Source organism: Diadema antillarum, unplaced genomic scaffold (genome assembly GCF_040938485.1).
Source record: "Diadema antillarum isolate AM-2024a unplaced genomic scaffold, OU_Dant_1.0 scf00000143, whole genome shotgun sequence".
Lineage (NCBI taxonomy): Eukaryota > Metazoa > Echinodermata > Echinoidea > Diadematoida > Diadematidae > Diadema > Diadema antillarum.
The window spans coordinates 3,458,083-3,481,883 of NW_027271032.1; the positions used below are offsets into that span (position 1 = coordinate 3,458,083).

The 23,801-nt window shown below is 40.9% G+C and overlaps 1 protein-coding gene across 1 annotated transcript; it reads left to right on the forward strand.

Moving 5' to 3' along the window:
• Positions 1-9,558: 9,558 nt before the first annotated feature.
• LOC139721439 (F-box/LRR-repeat protein 6-like) lies at positions 9,559-17,473 on the forward strand. Its single transcript, XM_071632753.1, has 10 exons — positions 9,559-9,776; positions 10,117-10,506; positions 10,988-11,180; positions 11,758-11,889; positions 13,104-13,226; positions 14,308-14,472; positions 15,162-15,353; positions 16,332-16,415; positions 16,739-16,884; positions 17,347-17,473. The coding sequence occupies exons 1-10, from the start codon at positions 9,598-9,600 to the stop codon at positions 17,471-17,473; spliced, it is 1,731 nt and encodes a 576-aa protein (XP_071488854.1). The 5' UTR covers positions 9,559-9,597.
• Positions 17,474-23,801: the final 6,328 nt, after the last annotated feature.

Sequence of the window (23,801 nt, forward strand, 5' to 3'; positions counted from 1 at the left end):
TGCGACATTTACTAATTTCGTTTTCTTTCTCCCTCCGACGAAAGTTGCCAGCGTGTAACGATGACTTCCAAATTGTTAATCTATTCTTGCTCTTTTTAGCATCTTATCAAGTCAAAAATAATTCTTAAACGGCCGATAAATATTTACCTCTTTCTCGCAATATGACAAACTCGCGACGCATCTGTACGAGCAGTTACGAGGATATATTTTTCAACTTCACTTCGACTCTCCTGTACAGCTTGCTGTGCAGTCCTCTCTCATCAGTCACTTGAATATCTATGGTTTCTTCCAATCAGTGTAATTTCACTTAGTAGAATCAAGCAACATGGTAGAATATTGCATCTAAAAGTGTCCAGACGATGATGCCCAAAGAGACACGTAGTCTTCTATACAGCGCACTATAATAGTGGAACTGCATAATATGGGTGATCTATTTTGCTCACTTTCCTTTCTCAATTCAAGATGACAACAATATGGCCATGTTATGTTTCGTGCTGTGGTATATCGCGTCAAATTTTAGCACAGTCCAATCACGCAGGTATAGTTTATGGTCGCGCTGTTTTTCCATTACTCTGTATCTGTGGTTCCTAGTTTGCACAACTAACAATAGTTTCTAACAAGGTTCAACAAATACTGCTACGGCTGTGCGAGTTTCCTAGGTAACGACAAGTTCTCTGGTAGGAATGTTCCGTTGTGTATACTAGTATACACCTAGCGTCATAGAAGGTACACATAATCCATTCTATGTATACATCGCTATAACATCAACGTGATCTTGCAGTGAATAGTGGGTCTATGAACATGAGGTGAGAGTTCTGAGAGTGCGTGCTGTGGTGACGGGGTGGGGTCAAGTTCAAAAGTATGCCCTCTTCCTCCCCATGCCTCTTAGACGTGAAAAATCTATATAAGGGAAGATTTTTTTCCGTTTTTTTTTAAATGAGCAAAAAAAAAAAATGTGTGTGCATGTATGTGTGTATGTGTGTGTGTGTGTGTGTGTGTGTGTGTGTGTGTGCGTGTGTATATGTGTGTGTATGCGTGTGCGTGTGTGCGTGTGTGTGTGTGTATGTGTGTGTGTGTGTGTGGGTGAGTGTGTGTCACCGCGTGTGTTTGGAGGGGGGGGGGGGTCCCCTGTTCCGCGGCTTTTGCAAATAACTGCATGGTACCATCTCAAATGCCAGGAAGTACAAACGTCTCGCCAGTAATGTATACAAAAGTAATTTCGAAAATTGCATCAACGGGATATGTACTTAAACGTCTCCTCGGGAAAGCGGTCTTACCGATATTAGATGAACTCTTATGTCTATCAAAACCGTGAATGGAGCTTTACCGTTCATACTTAATCTCTAGAAATTGGGGGTTTTGCACCCCTGAAACCCTCCCCCTCCCTGGACTTGTTGCCCCTTCGAACAAAGTGGGAGTCTATTAGGCTATAGGGATGCTACCTGTCACATTTGGTGAAAATCTGTCCAGACATCATTTTTCAAAACGATGCTGAATATGTGAAAATTCCGCCCCTTCTCCCCTCCAGTGATTCCCGAGGTATGGGAAATCTTGCTTTTTTGATAGAATATACTACCAAAATATTTCACCCAAAATTCAAAGTCTGGGATAATGAGCTATGATATGCATGATTTTGTAACTTATTCCCTTTGAACAGGTATATCAACAGTATACGCAAGGATATTGTATTGGTGTGGTAATGGTCTATTGCATAACATACTCATTCATCCTCGATGCAAGAACTTGGAATCCACAAACCTGAATTTACGTCACACTTGTATGCCGGTGTACAATGGGTGGAGCAACTATAGTACATTGTAAACTGTAGATTGTAAAGGCAGATAGTTGAATGTATTCATTGCCAATAAAGATACAATTAGCTGCGGGCCGGTACGCAACGTAGGCCTTTATAGCTTTTGATTATCCATGGGTGAATGAATCTCCGAAACTAAGGTGGTCAGCATAGCGTGACCATCCAGGAGGATTTGGAGGTTGAATGAGTTAATGAAACAAAGGAGGTAGTGGTACCTTGCTCGAATAGCGGATTTAGCTCTGACTGAAGTCGTTTGAAAAGATGGTTAGTGTTTTACGTTAGCCTGAAGTTTACCACCTTTGTGATGCCGTACAAAGATCCAGAATACGACATCCAATCAAAATGCTTTGTAAAGTTTCCCCTCCCCCTCCCTTCCCCTTCCCCCTCCCCCCTCTGGTCCTTTTGTCTCTCTCCCTATCCCACCCCCTCTCTACTCTTCTTACCATTCATGGTCAGTTCTTGTATTACAAGTTTTTGAATAAAGTCTCTTTGAGAAGGGGTGGACAGGAAAGCTTGGGCACGATACAGAAGATGAGTATTATGGGATAGTGGGAACAGGAGAGTATCATTAAGGTCGATACTCCTATAATAGTTCACAGTCTCTCTCCCAAGCCCTGTGTGAAGTGGACGGACGTGTTTCTGTTTCTTCACGAGCTGCTGACATTTTAGTAGGAGAATCTCAACATTTAGCAGCTAACCTTCTCGTCTCTTTTAATTCGGTAAGCTGAGTTTCTTTTTCACGAATACTCAATTATCATGGTGTTTTGGTGTCAGCATTGTCCGAACTCGTCTGTCAGTGTTGATAGTTGGGTCAAGTTGTTTTTTTGTTTGCTTGTTTTTTCTTTTTTTTCCATTTTTGCACAATATGCCATTTAACGACTGCACTTTGTATAATCTTATTTTGGGCCCCAACAACAAGCACTAGATGCTTCAAGGGGGTCCCAGCATTAATTTCCTTAACATGTGCATGTATATATATACGCATTGCTTTTGTTTTTATCGTGTACATATGTACTATACTTTTGATTTATTTTGTGTCTAATTAAATCGAATTGAGTTGAGTTGACGATGGTGATTCTTTGGAGGGCGTTGCGACAATATCAATATTGAATAAACAAGTTGATTTAAAGATTACTCTGTATATTGGCATAATAAGCCAATAAGAGGGCTGTGTGTTCGTGACATCATGTGGTTGCCTTATGATAAAAACGTTTGAAGAACTATAATTCAACTTGCTTTGTGGCATCTTATTCGATTTTGATGAAACCTGATTTTTATTTTCGTTTCGTTTGATTTTATTCGTTAAAAGTATCTAGATTTCACGATCATCTCGCCATGGTGTGTAATTGAATACTACTTCCATCAAGGAGATTTCAAAAATAATATGTAAACACTGCTCTGTACTACCGCCAATTGAATGTAGGCCTATTTAATGACGGCGCTATATGATTTGCCTTCTACGTTGTATTTTTGAATGCATAAACAGGTTCCAACATGGTGGATTATCCCTCACCGCGATAAGCAAGGCTGTTTTGGTGCGCTTTTTTATGCCATCAACGGCATCATCCTCACGTTCATCGTCTACGAATCCCTGAACGAGCCTCGTATATTCGCAATCAATGCTCTCCTCGTCCCGTCATTCTCAGAGCTCGTACTCACCTTGAATTGCAGAAAGAGAGGCGAATGGACCTGGTATTAAAGGGGGAATCATCGCGCTGTTGAATACTGTGTTTGACCTTTTTGCTACTGGTATCTTGGATGTTATACCCAGTGTCATTATTCTAAGGATGGTTTCAGGGGGTGGTCCTTAGAGGTGCTGATTAATATATTCTTGGCTTTTTTCGTTATTTTGTCTGTCATTTCATGAACGCAATACACGCTCTATACAACATAGTCACAGAGGTATATCAGAGTGCGAGTAGTATATGTCTCGGGAGTCATAAATGTCTTGTGGGTATTGTTTGGGACAAAAGAATATGACTTATGAATATGAAAAATGAATATGATACTTATAGATGAATTATTCCGCCTCCGAAATGCAGGCTACAAAGTACATTATATCTGGGAGCACGAATGGGACATACAGGTTAAAGATCCTGCTGTGAAAGCTCCGGCGCGTGCAACATCTTCACGAAAAATTCAAAAATTCCCTTAATCCAAGAGATTCTTTTTTTCGGTGGTCGGACTGATGGATGCTCACTTTTTGACGAGGCAAAAACAGGGTGAAAAACAAAATTGTACTATGATTTTACTTCTCTGTTTCCATACATCAACAAATTTTGAAAGTACTCTATTGACCACCCTCGAATCATCCGCTCAAATTTTCCTCCTCTCGAGAAAATATTCGGTCTGATCCAGTGTGAAATAACTCCTCCCAATTAGGATTTGTACCACCCAGTCCTCCCCTACAGATCCTCAGGCAAACTCACCTTCCCACTGTGTGCTGCATGCGCAGAGTCCATGAATCAGACTCGATGCACGCAAGAGGACCGCGAGCGAGCGCTTAAAGGGGTGTAGGTGTCAGAAGAGGTAAAAAAAGGCAGTAGATAAGGAGTATTACGATATCAAAATATCTGAAGTGTGGCACTTCGATCGATACACAAAGTACGACAAACAAGCATGCAAGATGGGACTTTGACTTTGACTTTGACTTTGACCCGAAGACTGGAGATTACTTAGGTGATTTAACAAATTATATCGATTCCCCCGACCAACCACCGACTGTGACAGAAACTGAACTCGAACAGACGGAACCTGATCCGCTTGAATTTGAAATTATTCGACACATTCCAAAGTCTTACGTCATCCGAGCCTCTCATCTTCTACAGAAACTGAAAACCAATCCTAACATTGGTTGGACTTCTTCGGGTCAGCTTGTCATAAATGGACGCTCAATTCATTTCGTGGGAGTAGGCCTAATATGTTTGCGATTTGATGTACGATATCTTCCGTGAACGACGAGGATATTCTCCCACAGTTAGCGAACGATTCATGCGCATACCTGCAGATATGAATATTCCAGAAACATTTCTAACTAATCCTAAGGGGAGATAGGACCTACAACGTATGGACATCGCGGACAAAGGAGGAAGTCGGGCAGATCGTGAAGAAAGGGGGCTCCGCGAGTATACTTGGTGCTGCAAAAGACAAACCTAAACATGAGAGTTTAAGTGATGTTTCTCAGAGTAAAAAAATGGGTTAGTTTCTAATTCCATCCCTCCGAAGATAGTGGTTCCAGTCACCCCTCCCATTCTCTAATCCCTTGAGGATTAGACCCCATTACACTGGGGTTCTATTAATGGAGAATATGTGTGATCTTCAACGGATTAAAAAATTTGATACTACAATGTATTTTGATTGTAAATGAATAGTTTCGATTATATACTAGTTTTATTGATTAATATGTATAATACGTTACCTCTGAAAATGTGTGATGAAGACTGTAATATATAATATCAGTTTCCCGAGTTACATCTTATATAATATGGCTGGATATAACTAACAGTGGTAACAAAAACGAGCAAATGAGCAAATGGTCAAATGACCGAAAGGGCAAATGACCAATGACCAAATGACCAAAAGAGTGTTAAAATAGTCAGACGAGACATCGGGTAAACTGATAATGTATCTTCATATTTTGCTGAATCTTATGACGAACACTTACAATAGTTTCAAATTTTGTCTGTGATATGAGGCATCCGCAGAATTAGAGCATCGAAAATGTAGAATGAGCGGAAGGCATCTTATTAATCGATTGATTGATTTGCTTATTTTCGTTTTTTGTTTATGTTATTTCCTTTCGCTATCTGTATTTTACAAATAGTTGCTGTGTCGTATTGAAATTATGACTGATAATTTATAGAGAATTGTGTGTGTGTGTTCCTGCGAATCATTTGTACATTATTTCAATTAGCAAATTGGCTATTAAACACAAGACCTTCTTGAAAGAAAAAAAAATCAATGCTTAATGTAATCTGTGTATTGATTATAAGAATGTGGTTAATAGCTAGATACATTTCTTTCGTGTATAGATTGTACTTAATTCGAAATTGACTGCGTGTCTGTTCTTTACCTTTATTCTTTAATTCGTTGTGTTTATGAATATACAACAAAAAATTCACGATTTTGTACATCGATTGGGATATCATGAAACATTTATTGGTTACGGAGTAAAATCACATTCAATACAATTGATTTACAGAGCCTGTTATCATTATTTGCTTCTTACTTAACGAGTGGAATGGATGTTGCATGAAACAGCGAGGTGAAAAGAGAGTAAGCCTATGTGGATATCTTAAGATGACCATAAAAAATTGACATGGTCAGTGATTAAATGATTGGCTCTTACATTACGTTTGAAATGGATGGATGAAATAGGAAGGTGAAAGGAGTATGTGCACATTCTATTAAAGTCGTTACGTAATATAGGCCTACTCAACGGTATAAACTTACATTTACATCACTTTGTTCAGAATCTTATTTCATTAAAGCGGGGTTCCCACTATCGTGCGATCCATTGCGAACGCCACGATTGGACATTCGTAACTGATCGTGGAAAATTTGTTGAACCCGTCTGAAGTTTCACGTTTGGATACGAGGTTATGCGAGTCAATACGTGTTGGTACGCTTGGATGCGATATGGTCACGATTGGTCTATTTCAAGCGATACGATCTGTCACGATCTGGTCTGCCGTTCAAATACGATCCGACAGGATTGTCCTGATTGAGTTCACGATTGGTACCGATCTAACATGACCATTACGATCAGGATCCCCGACCTGGTACGTGCAGCAACGTACTGATACGTTCCAATACGAACACCGCGAACCAATACGGGCTGCTGAGATAAGGTACGATATCTTTTACAATCGGGGTCAGAAGCGACCCCCATTTAAGGCGCGATTGGACCCGAATGGGAATATTACAGTCCGGCTGACGATGGATTTCACTGTTTCCCTTAAATTATGCAGAGTGATTAGGCCTATTAATTTTATCCACAACCATTGATGATGGTAAGGCTTGACAGGTTGACGATGATGACAACGTAACCTTTGCAGTATTGCTAATGACGATTATGTTATCAGAGAGAAAGCAGCACCCAGGCCAGCCATAACCTCAGATATTCCCTCGTCTAGCATTAAACGTAAAGAAATTTACAGATTATTAAATCGATATGCTCATCCTCCCCCCTCACAAAAAAGAATGAAATAACGAACCCAAATACATAAGATCAGATGATTACCCCTCTTCCCCAGAAAAAAAAACCCAGCAAGACAAAATGACCTTTCTCTCCAATACATGAAGAAAATAATTATTTGATGAAATGGAAGCTAAGAAAGAGGATGGGATCATTTTAAATATTATGTAACATAGTATTATGTGTTATATACGCTCGATATAAGAAAGTTGGCCGAATGGATAGTATTGCTTAAGTGTTCGATTACATATTCGCAAAGTGTATGTATCATATGCCTTTTTATTTCAAAATGTCGCAATCTCATGGGTTATTAAAAGTTTGGTTTATTCGGCTTGATTTAGTGTTTTACTTAACAATGTTTAACATAACTGATACACACACATAACAGAAAAGTGACTCCCTAATCAAAATGATGTCACTTTCTAACAAAAAAGGAGGTTTTACGCAAAATTATTTCGAAGGGGTATATTGCTACACTTATTGAATAACTAACTGTGAAAAATAATAAGAGTGATCTTCATTGTCATAGTCATACGGGTAATCTCACATCCACGACAATGGTCACTTTTACATTTGCAGTAATAATGAGAGTTGAAAATAACCATTTTCCTCTAAAATTATGCTCTACCAAACATACAAAAAAAGACATTGAAAAGTGTCAAAATATATGCAATGGGGTCAAACAATGGCTGATGAAACAACAACTCTCAATTACTATGTACAATACACAAACAGCAGGATACTGCACCCCCCCAAAAAAATAGTCTGTAATATACTTTTAAAGATTAACCATTTGCCTTTGATAGTGATTATGTACCCATTCAAGCACGATTCATTAAATTATTCTCATCTTTGTACTGACGTTAGTCAATACGTGCAGACAAACAATTGCCATTTTATTTTTGCTCATTTTTTGTTTTCGTTACAAAAGTTATCCCATATCCTGTTTTGTGTGTCTGTATAATGGTAATAACAACTCATTAATGAAAACATCATTAACATAATGTGTGAAAACATCTAAAAATCTGTGATACAACTTTCATCTTATGAAATCATTAAAAAAATGATTTTGATGATGTACCTTAAAAATTACGACAATTAAACCCCACACCGTCATACAATTTACCGTTTGGAAATGATAATCTAAAGATGCAGGCTACCACCTATCAGAATACAAAATAAATCAATTTATGAGTAAAATAAGGGTAAATGGGCCAAAAATGATAATAATAATAAGCGGAAGTGAAGTGAAAAAGTCGATCCCGATCAACACGATTGAGAAGCACGATTAGAAGAGATTTGCTGCGTTTGGATACGATCCTAGACGATCTGATGCGATGATCACGATCAAAAACTAATCGTGTTAATCGTAGAAAATTTTTGAACCGTCCAAAATTTTCTTACGATTAACGCGATTGCCACGATTGACCTTAAGATCTGATACAATCTGATAAGACCATCACGCTTGCTGCACGATTAAGACCACGATTGCAATCGTGGCGCCAATCGTGATAGTGGGAACCCCGCTTTAAACAGAAGAAAAAAAAAAAACCCAGTAGGCCTACAAGCACACTTTTAATACATACAACATATTTTCATATTCTTCATGGTTCATGCGCCGGTAGGCCTATTGATACTCAGACATCGAGTTCATCGACCTTTCTTTGGTAGACTAACGTAACACCGTTGAAGTGAACATTTCCCGGCGTTTGTATGAGGCACCCAGGCTCCACAATCCCCAAACGGGTTTTTAAGTGGATCCAGCAAGTGCCGGGGGGGGGGGGGGGGGGGGGGGGGGAGGTAACATTTTCCGTTACCATTTCCCTAAAAAAAAAAAACCCAAAACAACAACAACAAAAAACCTTCGGAAGCTAAGCCGTTGCTTCGAGCTCACACCCATCCCGCCACCTCCCCCCACCCCACCCCTACCACACCCAGGACCATAATCCTTCTATTATTGCCATGCGTTGCGCAATGTTCACTCGTCGCTGCGCTTAAGATCCATACGTGCACACGAAGAGCGTCTTCCCACGCAAACTCTGATTTCTTTGAACCTGTGCTTCTTTATGCCCGGATCTAGTAAGTCCTCACAACCACATCATGAGTATTCGATATCATAATTTGTGGCACTTTTATGTAATATGATAGACGTCCGTATTTTTCGATAAGTTGCTAGTTGCCATATAGATTTTGTCGTAGTCCCACACGCGTATTTATGTGTTTGTTGAATCTCGCACTATATAATTGTAGCTGCCGAAACTACAAGAGAAGGTCATTTGATTAAAAGTTTACCTGTCATGTGGCGGAAGTCAGCATTTTACAGTGTGCAGTGGAGCTTTTTATCCATGAAAAGCAATAAAGTTATAATGAAACAATGCAAGCATATATTTTTTCTTACCACTTACATCAAAATCTACATAATTTAAATGCAATAAGTTGAATAATGCCTATGTATGGAAATGACGCTTTAATTAATAATTGTTTATGAACTTGCTTCTTCAGTGCAGCATCGTATCGTAGACGTTGATGTTGGCCAGTGACAGTTTGTAGGACAGACAACAACAGGGTCTGCTGACTGACTGCCATCATGCCGCGGTCCGTGCCCAAGGGGATATTTGGCCTCCCGAGCAGAAACATGCTCTTTTCTTTCACTCCCCGAGCTGGTGATGAATGGCCAGATGAAGCCGATGATGACGACGATTCAGACTACGAACCAGGCAAGTCCCTCAAGACCATGGTGGAAGATATGCCCAGAAGTTCTGACAGGTGAGTTTTATTTCAGATGAGTCACTCCAATGTAAAACATCTGTTTGCATCCAGTGGTTGCTAGTTACGTGTACTAGCCTTTCTGCCCGAGGTATTGTTTCAGTATTGCAAACTGTGCATAATACTATATAGTGCTTGTCAACGAAATAGAATTCTGTTTAGAAAATTTTTACTTGATAGCCTTGTTTTGGCTTGCATTCACACAAGTGATTAAGTGTGAAGGAAATGTGACATCAGAGCAGAGATGGGAAGAATACAGCAATGCTCAAGTGTTCAAAAAAAAAAAAATTATCTGGTATTTAGTAAGCATGGTTGTTCTTGTTTTGATTTTATTCCAAAGCGAATACAGTGAGGAACTCCACAAAGCATCACATTCAGCCAAGCGCAAGAGGAAAACAAAGGTAAAAAGTAATAAAAGAACCAAGAAGAGCAAAGAGTCGGCATCAAAACTTGCTGTGAAGAAAAAGAAGATGAAGGATACAAAGCGCGATCGGACCAAGAAGACTTCACGGACCAAGACTAAACTGTCAAATGGAAGTGAGACAAAAAAGGAACGGACTCGGACAGCACAAAGGTCATTCATGGCAGGGGGCATCAATGGTGAGGCAGGAACCTCCTCGGGTGTGGCTGACGGGGATGACCCTTGGGGTCAGAGGCTGCCACTCGTGGCTCTCCAGAGAATCCTGATGTTCGCTGTCAGGAAGGTGGGAGTGGTCCCTCTTCTGTGCAGGTGGGTGATGTGGCTGTGGAAGAGAGTTGAGCTGGATGGCATCCTCATTTATGATGATATATGGATGTGAGTGATGCGTGAGTCAAGGGGCAGTAGTGTGGTAGCTGTACATGTGTTTTGGAAAAGCATTGTGAAGTGGTGTCTTGCTGATATTTGATCATTGCTGCTGAGAATGGTAATGAGATGTATGGTCTGATACCAATAATACTAATGGTATTCAATGACAGTAATGATGAGGATGATAAAAGGTGATGATACTACGACCACTGATAATGATAGTAATGATATGATAATGATGTGATCTGTGTTGATGGGATTCCATAATACAGATGATGGAATGACATACTCTTTATTTCAAGCTCTATCTCATGTAGAACGTGTACAAACAAAAAAACGAAACAAAACAGCAGGACACTTTTCTTGTATGACCTTTCACCTCTGGCTGACCTTTGATTGGTTTCTACCCTTTTTTTCCCCCCAGAGCTTCCAGGGTGTGTCGGCTGTGGAGAGAAGCTGCCAGGTCGCCTGTCCTGTGGCGCGATGTCGATCTGGACAATGGTCGAATCAAGGCAACAGATGCCACGCTGGCGTGGCTGACCGCTAACCGCTTCTCATCTCAGCTGACCACTATCAACCTTGGCCAGTGGACTAAACTGACCGACAGTGGCCTAATGGTGAGCCACTATCATGCAGTCACTTGAAAACAGGAAAGAGCCCTTCAAACCTCCTGTGCAGTTGGCCATAATTTGCAGAGCGGATTAATTGAGTTTGTCTGAAAAGTCTTTTTAGTGCAAGTTTGCAAATTCACTCAGGTTTAATATCATATCAAGTCTAAGTTGATTCTGCAGTTGATCTACAATGGAAAAGATGAAATAACAATAGATTTGATTGTCTCAACAGCTTGTGCCATCTATTCCAGCCCTCCCCCCCCCCCCCCCCCCCGAAACTAATTTCACCCCCTTCCTTTTAACTTGAAGAAAATAGTTTCCATAAGATATAAGAATTTTGAAAAATAAGCATCTAAACGTGTAGCAAGTTTTGCAATGTTCAGGTAATGAGATGATTTGTTTGAGTGATTTGTTATCATTCTTTTTAATTTACATTAGTTTAGCTTTTACTTAATTTCAGCAAAGAGGGTGAAAGAGTCATTTCTCAAGTTCATCGATATATTACTCTTTTGAAAGTATTGTAAAAATACAAATCATGATTTTTTTTTTTTTGTATTGTCTTGACTTGACACGTGTGGCACAGAATCTGGTTGAGGAGTGTCCCAACATTCGCCACCTCTGTCTCCAGGGATGTGGCAAGCTGACTTGTCGATCTCTCGCCGCCATCAAAGATAGCTGCCACGATCTGCGGCAACTGGATCTGGGCTTCACAGGGGTGAGTTTAGCTGTGTCATACAATGACAGTCGAATCCCCTGCCATGTCTGTAATCAGAGACTACAACTCTTCCACTTTTGGCTAGAAATCTCCCAGTTTGAGGCCATTTTCTCAAAATCTTCCACTCTCCTGCTGGAGTAGGAATTTTTCAGGCTCTAGCTGTATGATGTCTCCTGCTAAAGATGTATTTTCTTCCACTTTCAATTTAGCTTTCTCCATGTTCAAAAAAAAAAAAAAATGTTCAAAAATAGAGGTGAAAGATAACAGCAGAGAGTGTTTGTAGCCCTAGAGCTTCCAAGGCCCTTTGTCGTAAGAGGACTCTGGGCCATAGCTGCAAGGGATTTTGACATTGTGACGTGCACAAATTGTGAGCTTGTTGGGCCTAGGATTATGTTCACGCTATTACAATCTCCAGTTTGTTTGGGGGCCCAGGCGGGAGAATCTCCTGTTCTAGGAATGCTTGGGGTTGGAGCCTGTGCATAATGTATACTAGTATGTGGTATTTATTCACTTTGTACAGGAAGACTTATAACTTTGTATGTATGTATGTATGTATGTATGTATGTATGTATGTATGTATGTGTGTATGTATGTATGTATGTATGTACAATTATGTATGTGTGTTTTTGTGTATGTTTGTAGTATGTCAGTGTTTCATTTTTGTTCATTGTTCATTGCGCTCTTTGCAGGGTACTCGTCACTTTCAGAAGTGTTAATCTTATCCTTTTATAGTGTGGATTACCTGTTCTAGGGCTTGACACATTGTATGGTTTCTGTGCATGTACTTGTATATAGGGTGTGTGTGTGTGTGTGTGTGTGTGTGTATGTGTTTCTGTTAATCAGATAATCGATTCATTAAATGCATGAATAAATAGATAAATTAATAGATTAATAAATGACTGAATAATTGAATGAAATGAAATGGTATGTATTTCAATGCTTAATTTTCAATTTCTATTTCCATTGTGACATAATAGTATGCAGGAAAGGGAATATTTGTATTCATTGTGACCAAATTATGCACTTTTAAAAAAAATCCTAGATGGTAACAATTAATTGAATTACTGTCTTATGTATCATTTGAATAAAATTGAGTAAATATCGTAGAAAATAAAAGTGTGTGTGTGTGTGTGTGTTTGTTCATGAAGGAAGATGACAGACATACACAGAGTTTTAATATACTTATGTTTGGGTCTCTTTTATCCTCATTGCAGAATTCTCTGGCGTCCTCTCCCAACGTCCGAGATCTTCTGAAGGAGGCAGGTGGCAAGATAGAAGAGCTCCAGTTGGCGGGATGTACAATCAGCAGCTCAGTCAGCCTCTTGAACTCCATCAAAGTAAGACTACATCTATCAACTTTCCCATGTTTAAAACGCGTTTCAGTACCCACTATCTAGGCGCATTTGCAAACGCCTTTTGGATCACATTTCTTGAGTTGTTGCATTCATCAACTCTGTCCTGAGTTCATTGGGAGGCCTTGTCACTGTGCAGCTCCACTGCCCAGTTTGACCTGAGGAGCAGAGATGTGTAGTCAGCAGTGGTTGCCATGGGCAACTCCAGGCTATTCTCCTCCTCCTCCTCCTCCTCCTCTTTCTCCTTTAGAACATTGTCACCTTGGATAAAGTTTAGCCTGAAGCAAAAAGTAAGCGCCAGTACAAGGGTCTTGGGACTCGCGTCTGATTTTCGTAACCTGTGCTTTCGAATTGCTGAAATCTGCTGTCGGCATTTGATGGAAGAATCTGTCAATGATTGGAGATCTATGTGAAGAGATTTATTTATTATACATTTGACACTGACCACCGATGGGTGAACCTAGCAATTTGCTGGTTGATGTAGTGTTGTAAACAACTTGTTCAGTAGAAGTAGTATTTCATGAAACACACTTTGCAGACCAGCAAATGTTTGAATAAGGCCATAAACCTTGCAAGATTAGATTGTTATGTAATATATCATTACATAGCTTTCTATGAGCTCACAAGTAATCATCACAAACACAGATCTTATTACCAGACCTTCATGCAAAATGTGCTCAGCTTTGACTTCCTTTGCTTGTGACCCTTAGGCTAATTATATAAATGTTAGCAAGAGATTATTAAGCAGAGGGATGAAGATATGAGATATGAGTTTTCTTCAATCTATCTGCCCTCTCTACAGATGAAATTTGTAATATCACAACTTCTGATCTACATCTGGCAGTAGATGACAGGTTTGATTACTGCTGGTTTCTTTTTTTTTTTGCAACATGTTTGTTAAAAATGTAGATCAGCAGTTGTGATCTTACAAATTCAATTTGTACAGAGCCCGAGGGCGGACAAATTGAAGAAAACTCGCGCCTCATATCTAAATTTAATCTACCATAATGCATTCAATATCATGCTTTTAGATATTGTGCTTGATATTTTGATCTCTCTTTTTCAGTCTTACTGTGGAAACCTGCGACTTCTTGACATGTCCAACTGTAGAGTGACCGTGGAATGTCTCTCACTTCCCGTTGAGCAGATGCAAACCGGCTGCCCACTCCTGGAGATTCTGCGGCTGGCCGGAACGAGGGTGCAGGCGTCCAATGCATCGGCCAAAGCAAAGGTAGGTGTATGCCTGAGGAGATCTCGCAGAAGAGTGCACCTCATCAACGAGTGTAGATTCCATGAATTTAGGCTTGTTGATGAGAAGCATTCTCTTCATAATCGAAGTCATCATCTTTGGAAGGTCGGGTAGTTACATAATAACTTATCAAATAGGCACCCCATAAGATCATGACTGTCATGGTGGCCTTTTGTCCCTACAGTTTCTTAAAAGATGTATGCGTTTTTTCTTTCTTAGCTTGTTTTGTGAGTCTTCATCTGATATGTTAAAGATAAAACATTACACACACTTTCTATGGAAATTTGTTTCCCCGACAAAAATTCTAGAAAAATGCGACATCAGTCTTTTTGTCTAAATCATGAAACGATTGAAATTTTCTTGTTTTAATTTTTTGGTGTATTCCTTTTCAAGAATATGAAACTTGCCCCATTGCTGTTTGAAGGATTTCCAGTGTTACCACTTTACCCAAATTGGACCTGAATCCAGTAAGACACTGAAAAATGTATCCCATCATGACATTTAGAGAATTGTAAGTCATTACTTTTCGTATGAAGGTTGCATAGGTGTGTGCTTACATATTGTTTCATTGGGTGTGGTTTTTGTGTGGCATTATAACAATAAAACTTGAAATTAATTTTCTGTTTTGTTTACATCCGTATGAGTATTTCTTTATATTCATTTCTTTTTAGGAAGCAGCTCCAGGTTTCCTTCATTTAAAGGAGCTGAGTCTAGCTGTGGCAGACGACGTCGCCTGCCAGGTCGTACTCCCGACCAACCTCGGCACCAATGACGACTTCCTCGTTCGCGTGCTCCGCAAGTCAGCCAAGGTCCAGCTTCTGGACCTTCGGGGGTGTGCCTTGATCACGGCCGGTGCTGTAGAGGTGGGTTGGATGTCATTAGGGTCTGGCCAGGAACCTTGCCTCACATGATGATAATTACGCTCGGCAGAAGGCACTCATATAATATTATCATTGCACAACTTAATTATGAATATCTATGCTACTTTCAATATAGAAGTGTACTTTCTACTCCCTCTAATTTATTCCCCCCCCCCCCCCATGTTCAGGAGAGAACAAGCTACAACTGTATTCTTAAACCTATGTTAAATTCTCTTGTCGCACTGTCTGCGAGCATTGATATTTGTACTTAATGTGTAATATTATCTCAGCTAGAAGCCTTGTTCTTTTGTTGTTGTTGTTGACCTGTGTGCTTGTTTTTTAATTCATTTACCACTCAAGGAATGGCTAAATAATTCATCAGGGTGCTACCTTTTTTTTTTAAACAAGGAGTCGAGGCAAAAACAAAGGATACTTCAAGGATACTTCAACTTACTCTGTGTCAGCAACAAAGAAGTACAAATTTTATCATGAGCAAGACCCCCCCCCCCATTATACTACATACAAGAAATAGGCACAAGAGACTTGTAGATAGGAAAGAATCTTAATGTCTGAGAAAGAAAAATAAGGCAAAAATGAAAACAAGAACAAAAACAGTAGGACAGAAAGGAAACATACATTTGGAACAATTGAATAATATTATCTATGCCTGCATTAATCAAAGCTATAAATCCAATGTAATGAGGTTTTTACATGCAAACAAAATTTGATATTTTTCACAGACATAAAAGTTCTAATCATTTGACAACTACCTGCCTCATTTAGGTTTACACGTGTGATATTCTCCCATAGTTAGTTTTTGGTTGAATGAGTATTTGTCACTTTCTTGCTGCAATGCCAATCAGAACTAATGCTAGCTCCTGTATCCTGGCAATCATCAGGCTTGTTAGAGAGTTTGTTGTTTGCTGAAGTGTGTGAAGCTGTTTACCAATTTCATGTATTTGGCTTCATTTTCCTGCGCAGAACTTGCCCATCGAGAATCTGGAGCAGCTCTACATGGCCAGGTGTACACTGCTGAAGACTGGTGTGGAGAATATCATTGCTAAGGTGCGAGAAAATATTTTATGCCTGTTCCATCGACTGAAAATTTTCCTACTTTGAATTGGTTCTGAATCGGACAGTGCTTTGGTTGAAAGATGATATTAAAACTTAATGTTTCATTGCTGTCTTTTACCCTTAAATTAGCAAGATATTTGTAGTTGTTTAATCTTGTTATTATTGTCTTTAGTTGTAGTAGTAGTAGGGGTGCTGTTTGTTGTTGATGATTATGAAGATGATGATGAAGTTGATGATAACGATGATGATAATGATGTTGAGTGATGATGGTGGAAATGATAATGATGTTGGTATCAATATTCCCCTGTGTGCAGTGGAGCCACAGTCTGGTGGAGGTGGACTTGTCCTGGAACACGTATCAGGGGGCATCGCTGGACGTTGCCATCCGTAGTCTGTCCACCAGCGATGCACTCGGGACGCTGGACCTGAGTGGCACCAATGCATCGCCGGATTCGGTCAGGTGAGCTGAGGGATGGAGGGGTGGTAAACAGGGACCTCAGGATTAAGGTTTTGTGATGTTATCCATGACACTACAAAGGCTCCTCAATGTATTCATGCTGTGGAACTTGATTGACATGGGTCAAGTCCCGATCGTGTTTTTGACCCTAGTGCATCAAAAGGTGCTGATCAGTCGAGACGCCATTGAAATGGAAGACTGCCAACTTAATCGTGTGTGTGGAAAGGTTTTGCATGCATTTTATATGTGTCAAATGTATAATCTTGAAAATGGAGAAACTAACTTAAGACAGCACATTGAATGTGGTTGTGTTTTAGAGAAAACCCAAGACTGATTGATTAGACCATAATAATCCAAAGTTGACAATGCCTTGAAATCGTTGTTGTAATTTGATTGATATTTAATGAACAATTTATTTTTATTATCAACAAATCATTCAGACATTTATTTTTCTCCAAAATACAGGTTACTCCTTGAAGGCTGCTCAAAACTGACGTGCTTGAAGTTGACATCTTGCCGATCGCTTCCTCGTGGCACCAAACGATGGTACAAGGGAAAGGAGCTCAGGGAACTGAGGAAGGAACTATCGTAGCAGTAAGAGATGAGGATAGGTTCATGTTTGGCCCCTTCTTACCCCTTTTATACCCCACTTTTAATCCAAAATATGGATTAACTTGTCTGGAGAAGACAGTAGTATGAACGGTGACACAACATTTGCTCCTAGGATGATTGCTCCGGCCTTATTTTATCCTAGGACCGATTGTTAGGGTTAGGGTTAGGGTTGCGATAGAGTTTTGCACCCGGGGAGGGGGCGTGTCTGAATAGACAAGAGAAGATAAGACACCGTGTCAAGCTTGGATGCATGGTACAACAGAGTGAGGGACCAAGACAACATCCAAGCTGGTTAGGTTTTTCTTATCTGTCTTCCAGGAAAGGGGCTGGACCACTCTCCATATGGGGAGGGGCTGCATCTCACTTTGAGGGACAAAAATAGGAGGGGGGGGGGGGCAGTTCTGTAGTACTCCACGCTTCCCCTCCAAAAACGAAATGTCCGCTGGACCTTTTTAAAACTTTTCCTAAAAATGTCTTAACAAATTGGGTAGAAAGAAAAGATGCCTGTGTGAACATTCTTGCATTGATCGACATATCTACAGCCGTGTTCAGACGTATTTCTAATTGGAGTAAGATTTTATGGTGCTGCAATCAAAATTCCAATTGACACTTATCTTACTAGAACCCTATGTCCACACGACAGTTGTGGGAAGAAACTCTGACCAAGTTACCATGGTCCTCACTGTGGAGGGTCGGTGTAGCTTCTCCGACGAACAGTCTACATAAGTGGGATATCGTCATTGGAACGCACAAATTATCATGAATCCAAATCCACAGTACTTTAAATTCTGCTGAACAAACTGTTCGATTATTTCGTCGGTGTACAGAAAAACGCATTCGTGTGGAAATGTACAGTGTACATGACTTCGTATGGTTGTGTACAAGCGTGTGTACTTCCTACATCTGTGATAGTGTGAGTGGCCGCATACATTTGTGACTGTGGTTCACAATTGTTTGATACTCCGGACTTTCAATAAACTTTTCATAACTTGACTTGGCTTTGGGATGCTCTCTTTGTCTTCATGTGGTCATGGTCAGCATCTGAGCTTTGCCACATTAGTGTTTGTATTATATGGCCAGGGAGAAGGAGTGGAGTGTGGCCGAGCAGAATGCTTATCTTGCAAACTGACCACTGTGGGTTAGGTAAGGGCCCCAGGGGTGCCTATCCTATAATTACCCAGGAAGGGGTGCCACTCCTATTATAATGGACGATCATAAACTTTATACATTCTGCCGCTACAGTAGGTGTAACTTCTGGAAGTGGTAGCCCCTGATATCCCCATGCTATCATGCACAGCCTTATAAATTTTCTTCAGCTCTTTCACTTTTACGTGTATCTGATTGGCTGTCCTTGCCGGAAATCCCAAGTCGTGCAGCCTCACTGCCATCTCTTCCCATACCTCCTTCCATTTTGTTGATTTTTCCTCTATTTTTGCCTGTATTTCAGGCTCTCTCCACACTGCTATCAAAGCCTACGTGATGTCGGCCGATGCTGATTTGGTACAGGTGATGGTGGCCGGGATTGCAGCGGTGGTTTGCGTTGATGGCAGAGGTGGTGGTTGCGGTGATTGGTGGATGGGAAATAAGGAAAGTGGGTATGGAGTCTTAACAACCTGTTCTCAAATTCTTGTCCCTGGTCGTGATGTGTTCTCTGTGGGTATCCAAACCTAAAAATGAAATCATTGAACAGACAGTCTGCTGCCTTCTTGGTGGATTTATTCCTGGTAACGTAGGCTTGGGCAATTCTTGTAAGTGATCCGTGATGACAAGAATGTATTTGTGTCCACCTACGCTCTGTTCCAGATGGAGCAAGTCTAATTTAAGACGAGCTCAAAAGGTTGGGTTTTTATGATGGGGTGAGGGGTGCTGTTGTCTTGTGAACTGGTTTTCGTTGTTTCAGACAGTGGCATACTAAGGTTGTGTAGTGCTCTATGTCCCTCTGCATATCTGGCCAGTAGAAATGCTCCCTAGAGAGGCTTGTGACTCTTTCTGCACCCTGATAACCCATTTCATCATGCAGTTGCTCCAGTACAACTGGTGAAACTTGGCTGGCAGCACCAATTGGGTGTAGACCTTGGTCTTTCTTTACATCACGTCATCTTTCCCAATCGGAAGTTAGTTCCATTCATGAAGTACTGTAGCGACTTGGCGACCTGACCAAAGGTCGCCCGTTCTGTTCAGGAGGGAAATACACCCATTTCTTTCTTCCTTCGTAGAGAGGATATTACCTCATCTTCCGCTTGAGCCTTCTTGATGTCATGCTTGGTCCAATGTCTTGTCAGATCGGCTATCCTCCCACTAATCCTAGCCAGGTTCACTGCATCCGCACCCAGGGCAACAAAAGCTGAACTACAGTGAGCATTTTCCTGGCAGATAGCTGACTGGATAGCAAGGATACATAGTTGATTCACCTCTTCAGTGCAGTCTTGTCTGTAGTGCTCCAGATTGGAGATGATATGAGAGAGTGCACTGAGTATATGCGACGCTGTTGGTTTTACCAGGCAGGTAGCTGATGGTAAACCAGAAGTCATCTAACTCAGCCATTCCTGAACAGTTTACATTTCTTGGGGCTCACTTTCAGTCCGTTGTCAGAGAGGGCCTTTAACACTTTGGTCAAGTATAGTCTGTGAGTGTTTTTATCTGGGCTGAACAGGATTATGTCGTCATGATGCGCTATGTAAAATTGCCTACAGTTGGGGATGGTTCCTAAGATGTCATCAATCTTTGCTTGAAAAGTCCAGGAGAAACATTGAGTCCCTGTGCAAGTCGTTTATAATAGTGTAGTGTTTGCCACCATGATATGAGGCAATTCCAATCGTATTTTTGAGCTGATTTCAAAAGGGGAATGCAGTGAAATGCACTCATCAGGTCAATTACACTCAAATACTTCTTGAGAGGCACTTTTGCACAGACAGGAAAGTGGTCTGACAAATCAGAAATAATTATACAAGCAGTAGGGAATGGTTGTAGGTTACTAAAAATATTATCAAGAGTAGAGGAAGTTTCAGTTATCCTAGTGGGGTTAGTTATTAAGGCCATAAGCGAGAAGGCCTCCATCAAGTTCAGAAAGTCATTACATTGATTATTCACATCACATTGTAATAAATGTATATTATAATCACCCATCAAAAATAGATCTTTATTACTAAGTAAAGGATTCTGCAACATACCTTGCAATTCACTCATGACAAGACTTAAATTTCCTTGGGGTGGTCTATAAATTACTCCTAGAACAATATTTCTTCTTCCTGGTATCAATATTTCAACAAACAGGGTTTCTAACAAATTACTCATTGTATTAAGTCCATGATGAACTTGATAATCAAAATGAGATGGGATATACATGGCAACACCTCCTCCTCGTTTATCAAGTCTGCTATTAGACACCAAGTTATAACCCGGAATAGGATACAAGCTGGCGTCACTTTCATCACCAAACCACGTTTCTGAGATACCCATTGCATTAAAATCTGAATGCATTTTTGCCATAAATGATAGTAGTTTATCAAAATTTTTAGACATACTGTGGATGTTAAAATATAAAAGAGTGAGCTCGGAGGAATGTACATTATCAAACAAAGTATTTTCTGTGATATAATTACAATTTACTGAGCAATCCATAGTGTTTTCATTACCTTCAAAATCTAAGGAATTTGTGTTGGATTCAAAAAAATTACAAACATCTACTTCTGTCTGAGCCATATGTACATAGTGGGGTGCTTTACTGAGTAAGCCTGCCGTTCAGGAAACATTGATACCAAATAGTCTGCTGTCTCATTTAAGCATGATACAAACATAAATATATACGGAACACTAATATATGGAAGGTCAGTCATAGTGGGGGGGGGGGGGGGGGAGGGGGGTTATATACAAAGGGTGCTTTCAAAGATAAGGCAAGAGTAACAAAATTGAAGAATGTGACACAGAAAGAGTAATCAACTCTACAGAACAGTATAATTCAAACAGCTACTGACATCTGCCTTTACCAGCCACCAGATCAAATTTGCAGACCAACATCAAATGAATAGCATAAAGATAAAGGTACTGGGCAATTTAGATCTCAAACTTCATGCAGATTTACATCTGTATGTATCTTCCAAGTTAATATCGAGAAGACCGTGCAAAACAAATAGGAGTCATTAAGTTCAAAGATTGTTTAGTTCTTTCACTGACCAAATTCTCTTTTTTGCTGTCTTCCCATTTTCAGTATTCACTGACACAAAGATTTTCCCATCCACAGACCAGGCTGCATTCAGCTTTCCAATTTGGTCAACTTTCTGCTTTGCTTCCTTCAAATATGACATCTTTGTGTGTAGTCATTGTCATGTCGCTACGCAAGTCAAGAAATAACTGCACTTTTGCAGCTATTTGGCCGGGAGACTGAGTCGCGGTCGGTGCCGACATGACGGCAGCACGGCAGTCGGGGGTCAGTGTGTTCAGTAGTCTATCCCTAATTTGACTCTCCCCATAGTCAATATGGATTGCGGCTTGTCGAAGTCTTTGCAAGAAAGTCTCTACACTTTCCCTGTCGGTCATTGCTCGTTAATGGAAACCGTTTCTTCCTTTTCGGCTGTGTCTGGATATCGGCTCAGCGCATCTGCACATCTGTTCAGTCTCCCAGGTCAGTATCTTATCTCTAGGTCAAAAGATGCAAGCTGGGCAACCCATCTCTGTTCTGTGGCTCCCAACTGGGCAGTCTGTATGTGTGCAAGGGGGTTATTATCAGTGTAGACGATACATTTGGCACCCATGAGATAACCTTTGAACTTCTCCACCACGGCCCAGTTAAGAGCTACAAACTCTATTTTGAAGCTTGAGAAGTCGGGGGTGCAGTGTCCCAGATCAAACTCATCTTTGGAGAAGACCGCAGCATGGTCCCGTAACAGCTGCTCCACTTTCACAGTTTCCTCATGCTCCAGTCCCTCCAGACTGATACCAGCGGGTAGCGAATTTGGGGGTTCTGTTGTGTAAGTCTCGGTCTTAGGAGGTACATGTATCTCTTTTCCTTCCCTGGTTAAGTCCTCGGGACGAGTCGTTCCATCCCTCTGCCCTGCTGCAGTGACTAGCATTTCTCGCATATTGACTTGGATTGAGTCCTCACTGACTTGCACCTCTAATTCGTCTTGCACTCCCAATCGTAGGGCAGAAGTCACCTTAGAGTGTGCAGGTAAAAGAACATCACTATCACTTGTATTCACTAGCAATAGGTTTGCGGAGGCTCCCTCTGCGGCACAGCCTTCCATGACCTTTAAGGTAGTTACCTGTTTCGAACTGTCTCCTTCAATAAACCACAGGCCCTTGTTCTCTGCCTGTCCACTTTCTAATGATTCAATGAAGCATTTGACTGTCTTTACAGACCTGGCATATATCCTCTCCAGTGTTGCTGTAATGACCGATGCCTCCTGTTTTGAGTCTTCTTGAAGGTTTAAACAGTCCCCAGCAAATTCATATATATATATATATTCTCCCTCCAACAAGTCATGGTGAAGGTGCGCCCTTAGAGCATTGCATCCGAGTAGTACCGGAAAGTCCTGATGACAATGTCCTGCAGATTTTCTTGGTACTACTAGAAATCCAACCATAGCAGCACAACCCCTGACTCTGGCCCGAGCTCGAACGTAGTCCTCTACGGGTACCTCTGTCCCTGTCACCCCAATGATCCTCATCAAAGTGTCCAGCAAGTCCACGTCCTGCGCTTGAGTCTCCAGCTGTGAATGGAACACATCAGAAGGAATGATGGAAGCCTCAGCCCCTGTGTCCAAAACACTTCCGAGTTCCACGCCAGCTATTTCAGCAACCGCTGTCGGACTTGGGGAGACCAATTTCTCCCTTATGCTGACCTCTACTGGAGAATTGGCTGCCTCTCCATCATTAGTTCCAATGTTTCTAACAGCTGCCATTTCATTTGAGTTAGAGTCCAAAGCTATGTCCGTGTCATTATGTCCTTGCATCTCTGCTGTTTTGCCCTCAACAGCAGAGGATACTAGTTTTCCGACTGCTGGGAGCCAGTGGAATTGCTCATCTGAGGGCAATCCCTCTTGAAGTGTCAATTCTGCTGGCAATTGTAGCATTGCACCTCATCCCACTTTTTCTTCTTGGGAGCCTTTTGTTTCTTTAGGATGGTCACCTCCACTTCCACTTCCCTTGCCCGGGGGCATTGATTCTGAGAGGGTGACTCCTGGAACAGACAGAGTGCTTCCTGCCTTATTTTTGCAAATCCCTCCCCATCATTGTCTAGTTGGATGTGTCGGAGCTCCCGTCTCACCCAGTCTTCCCGCGCTCCATTGAGGAATTGGTCCATAAGTGAT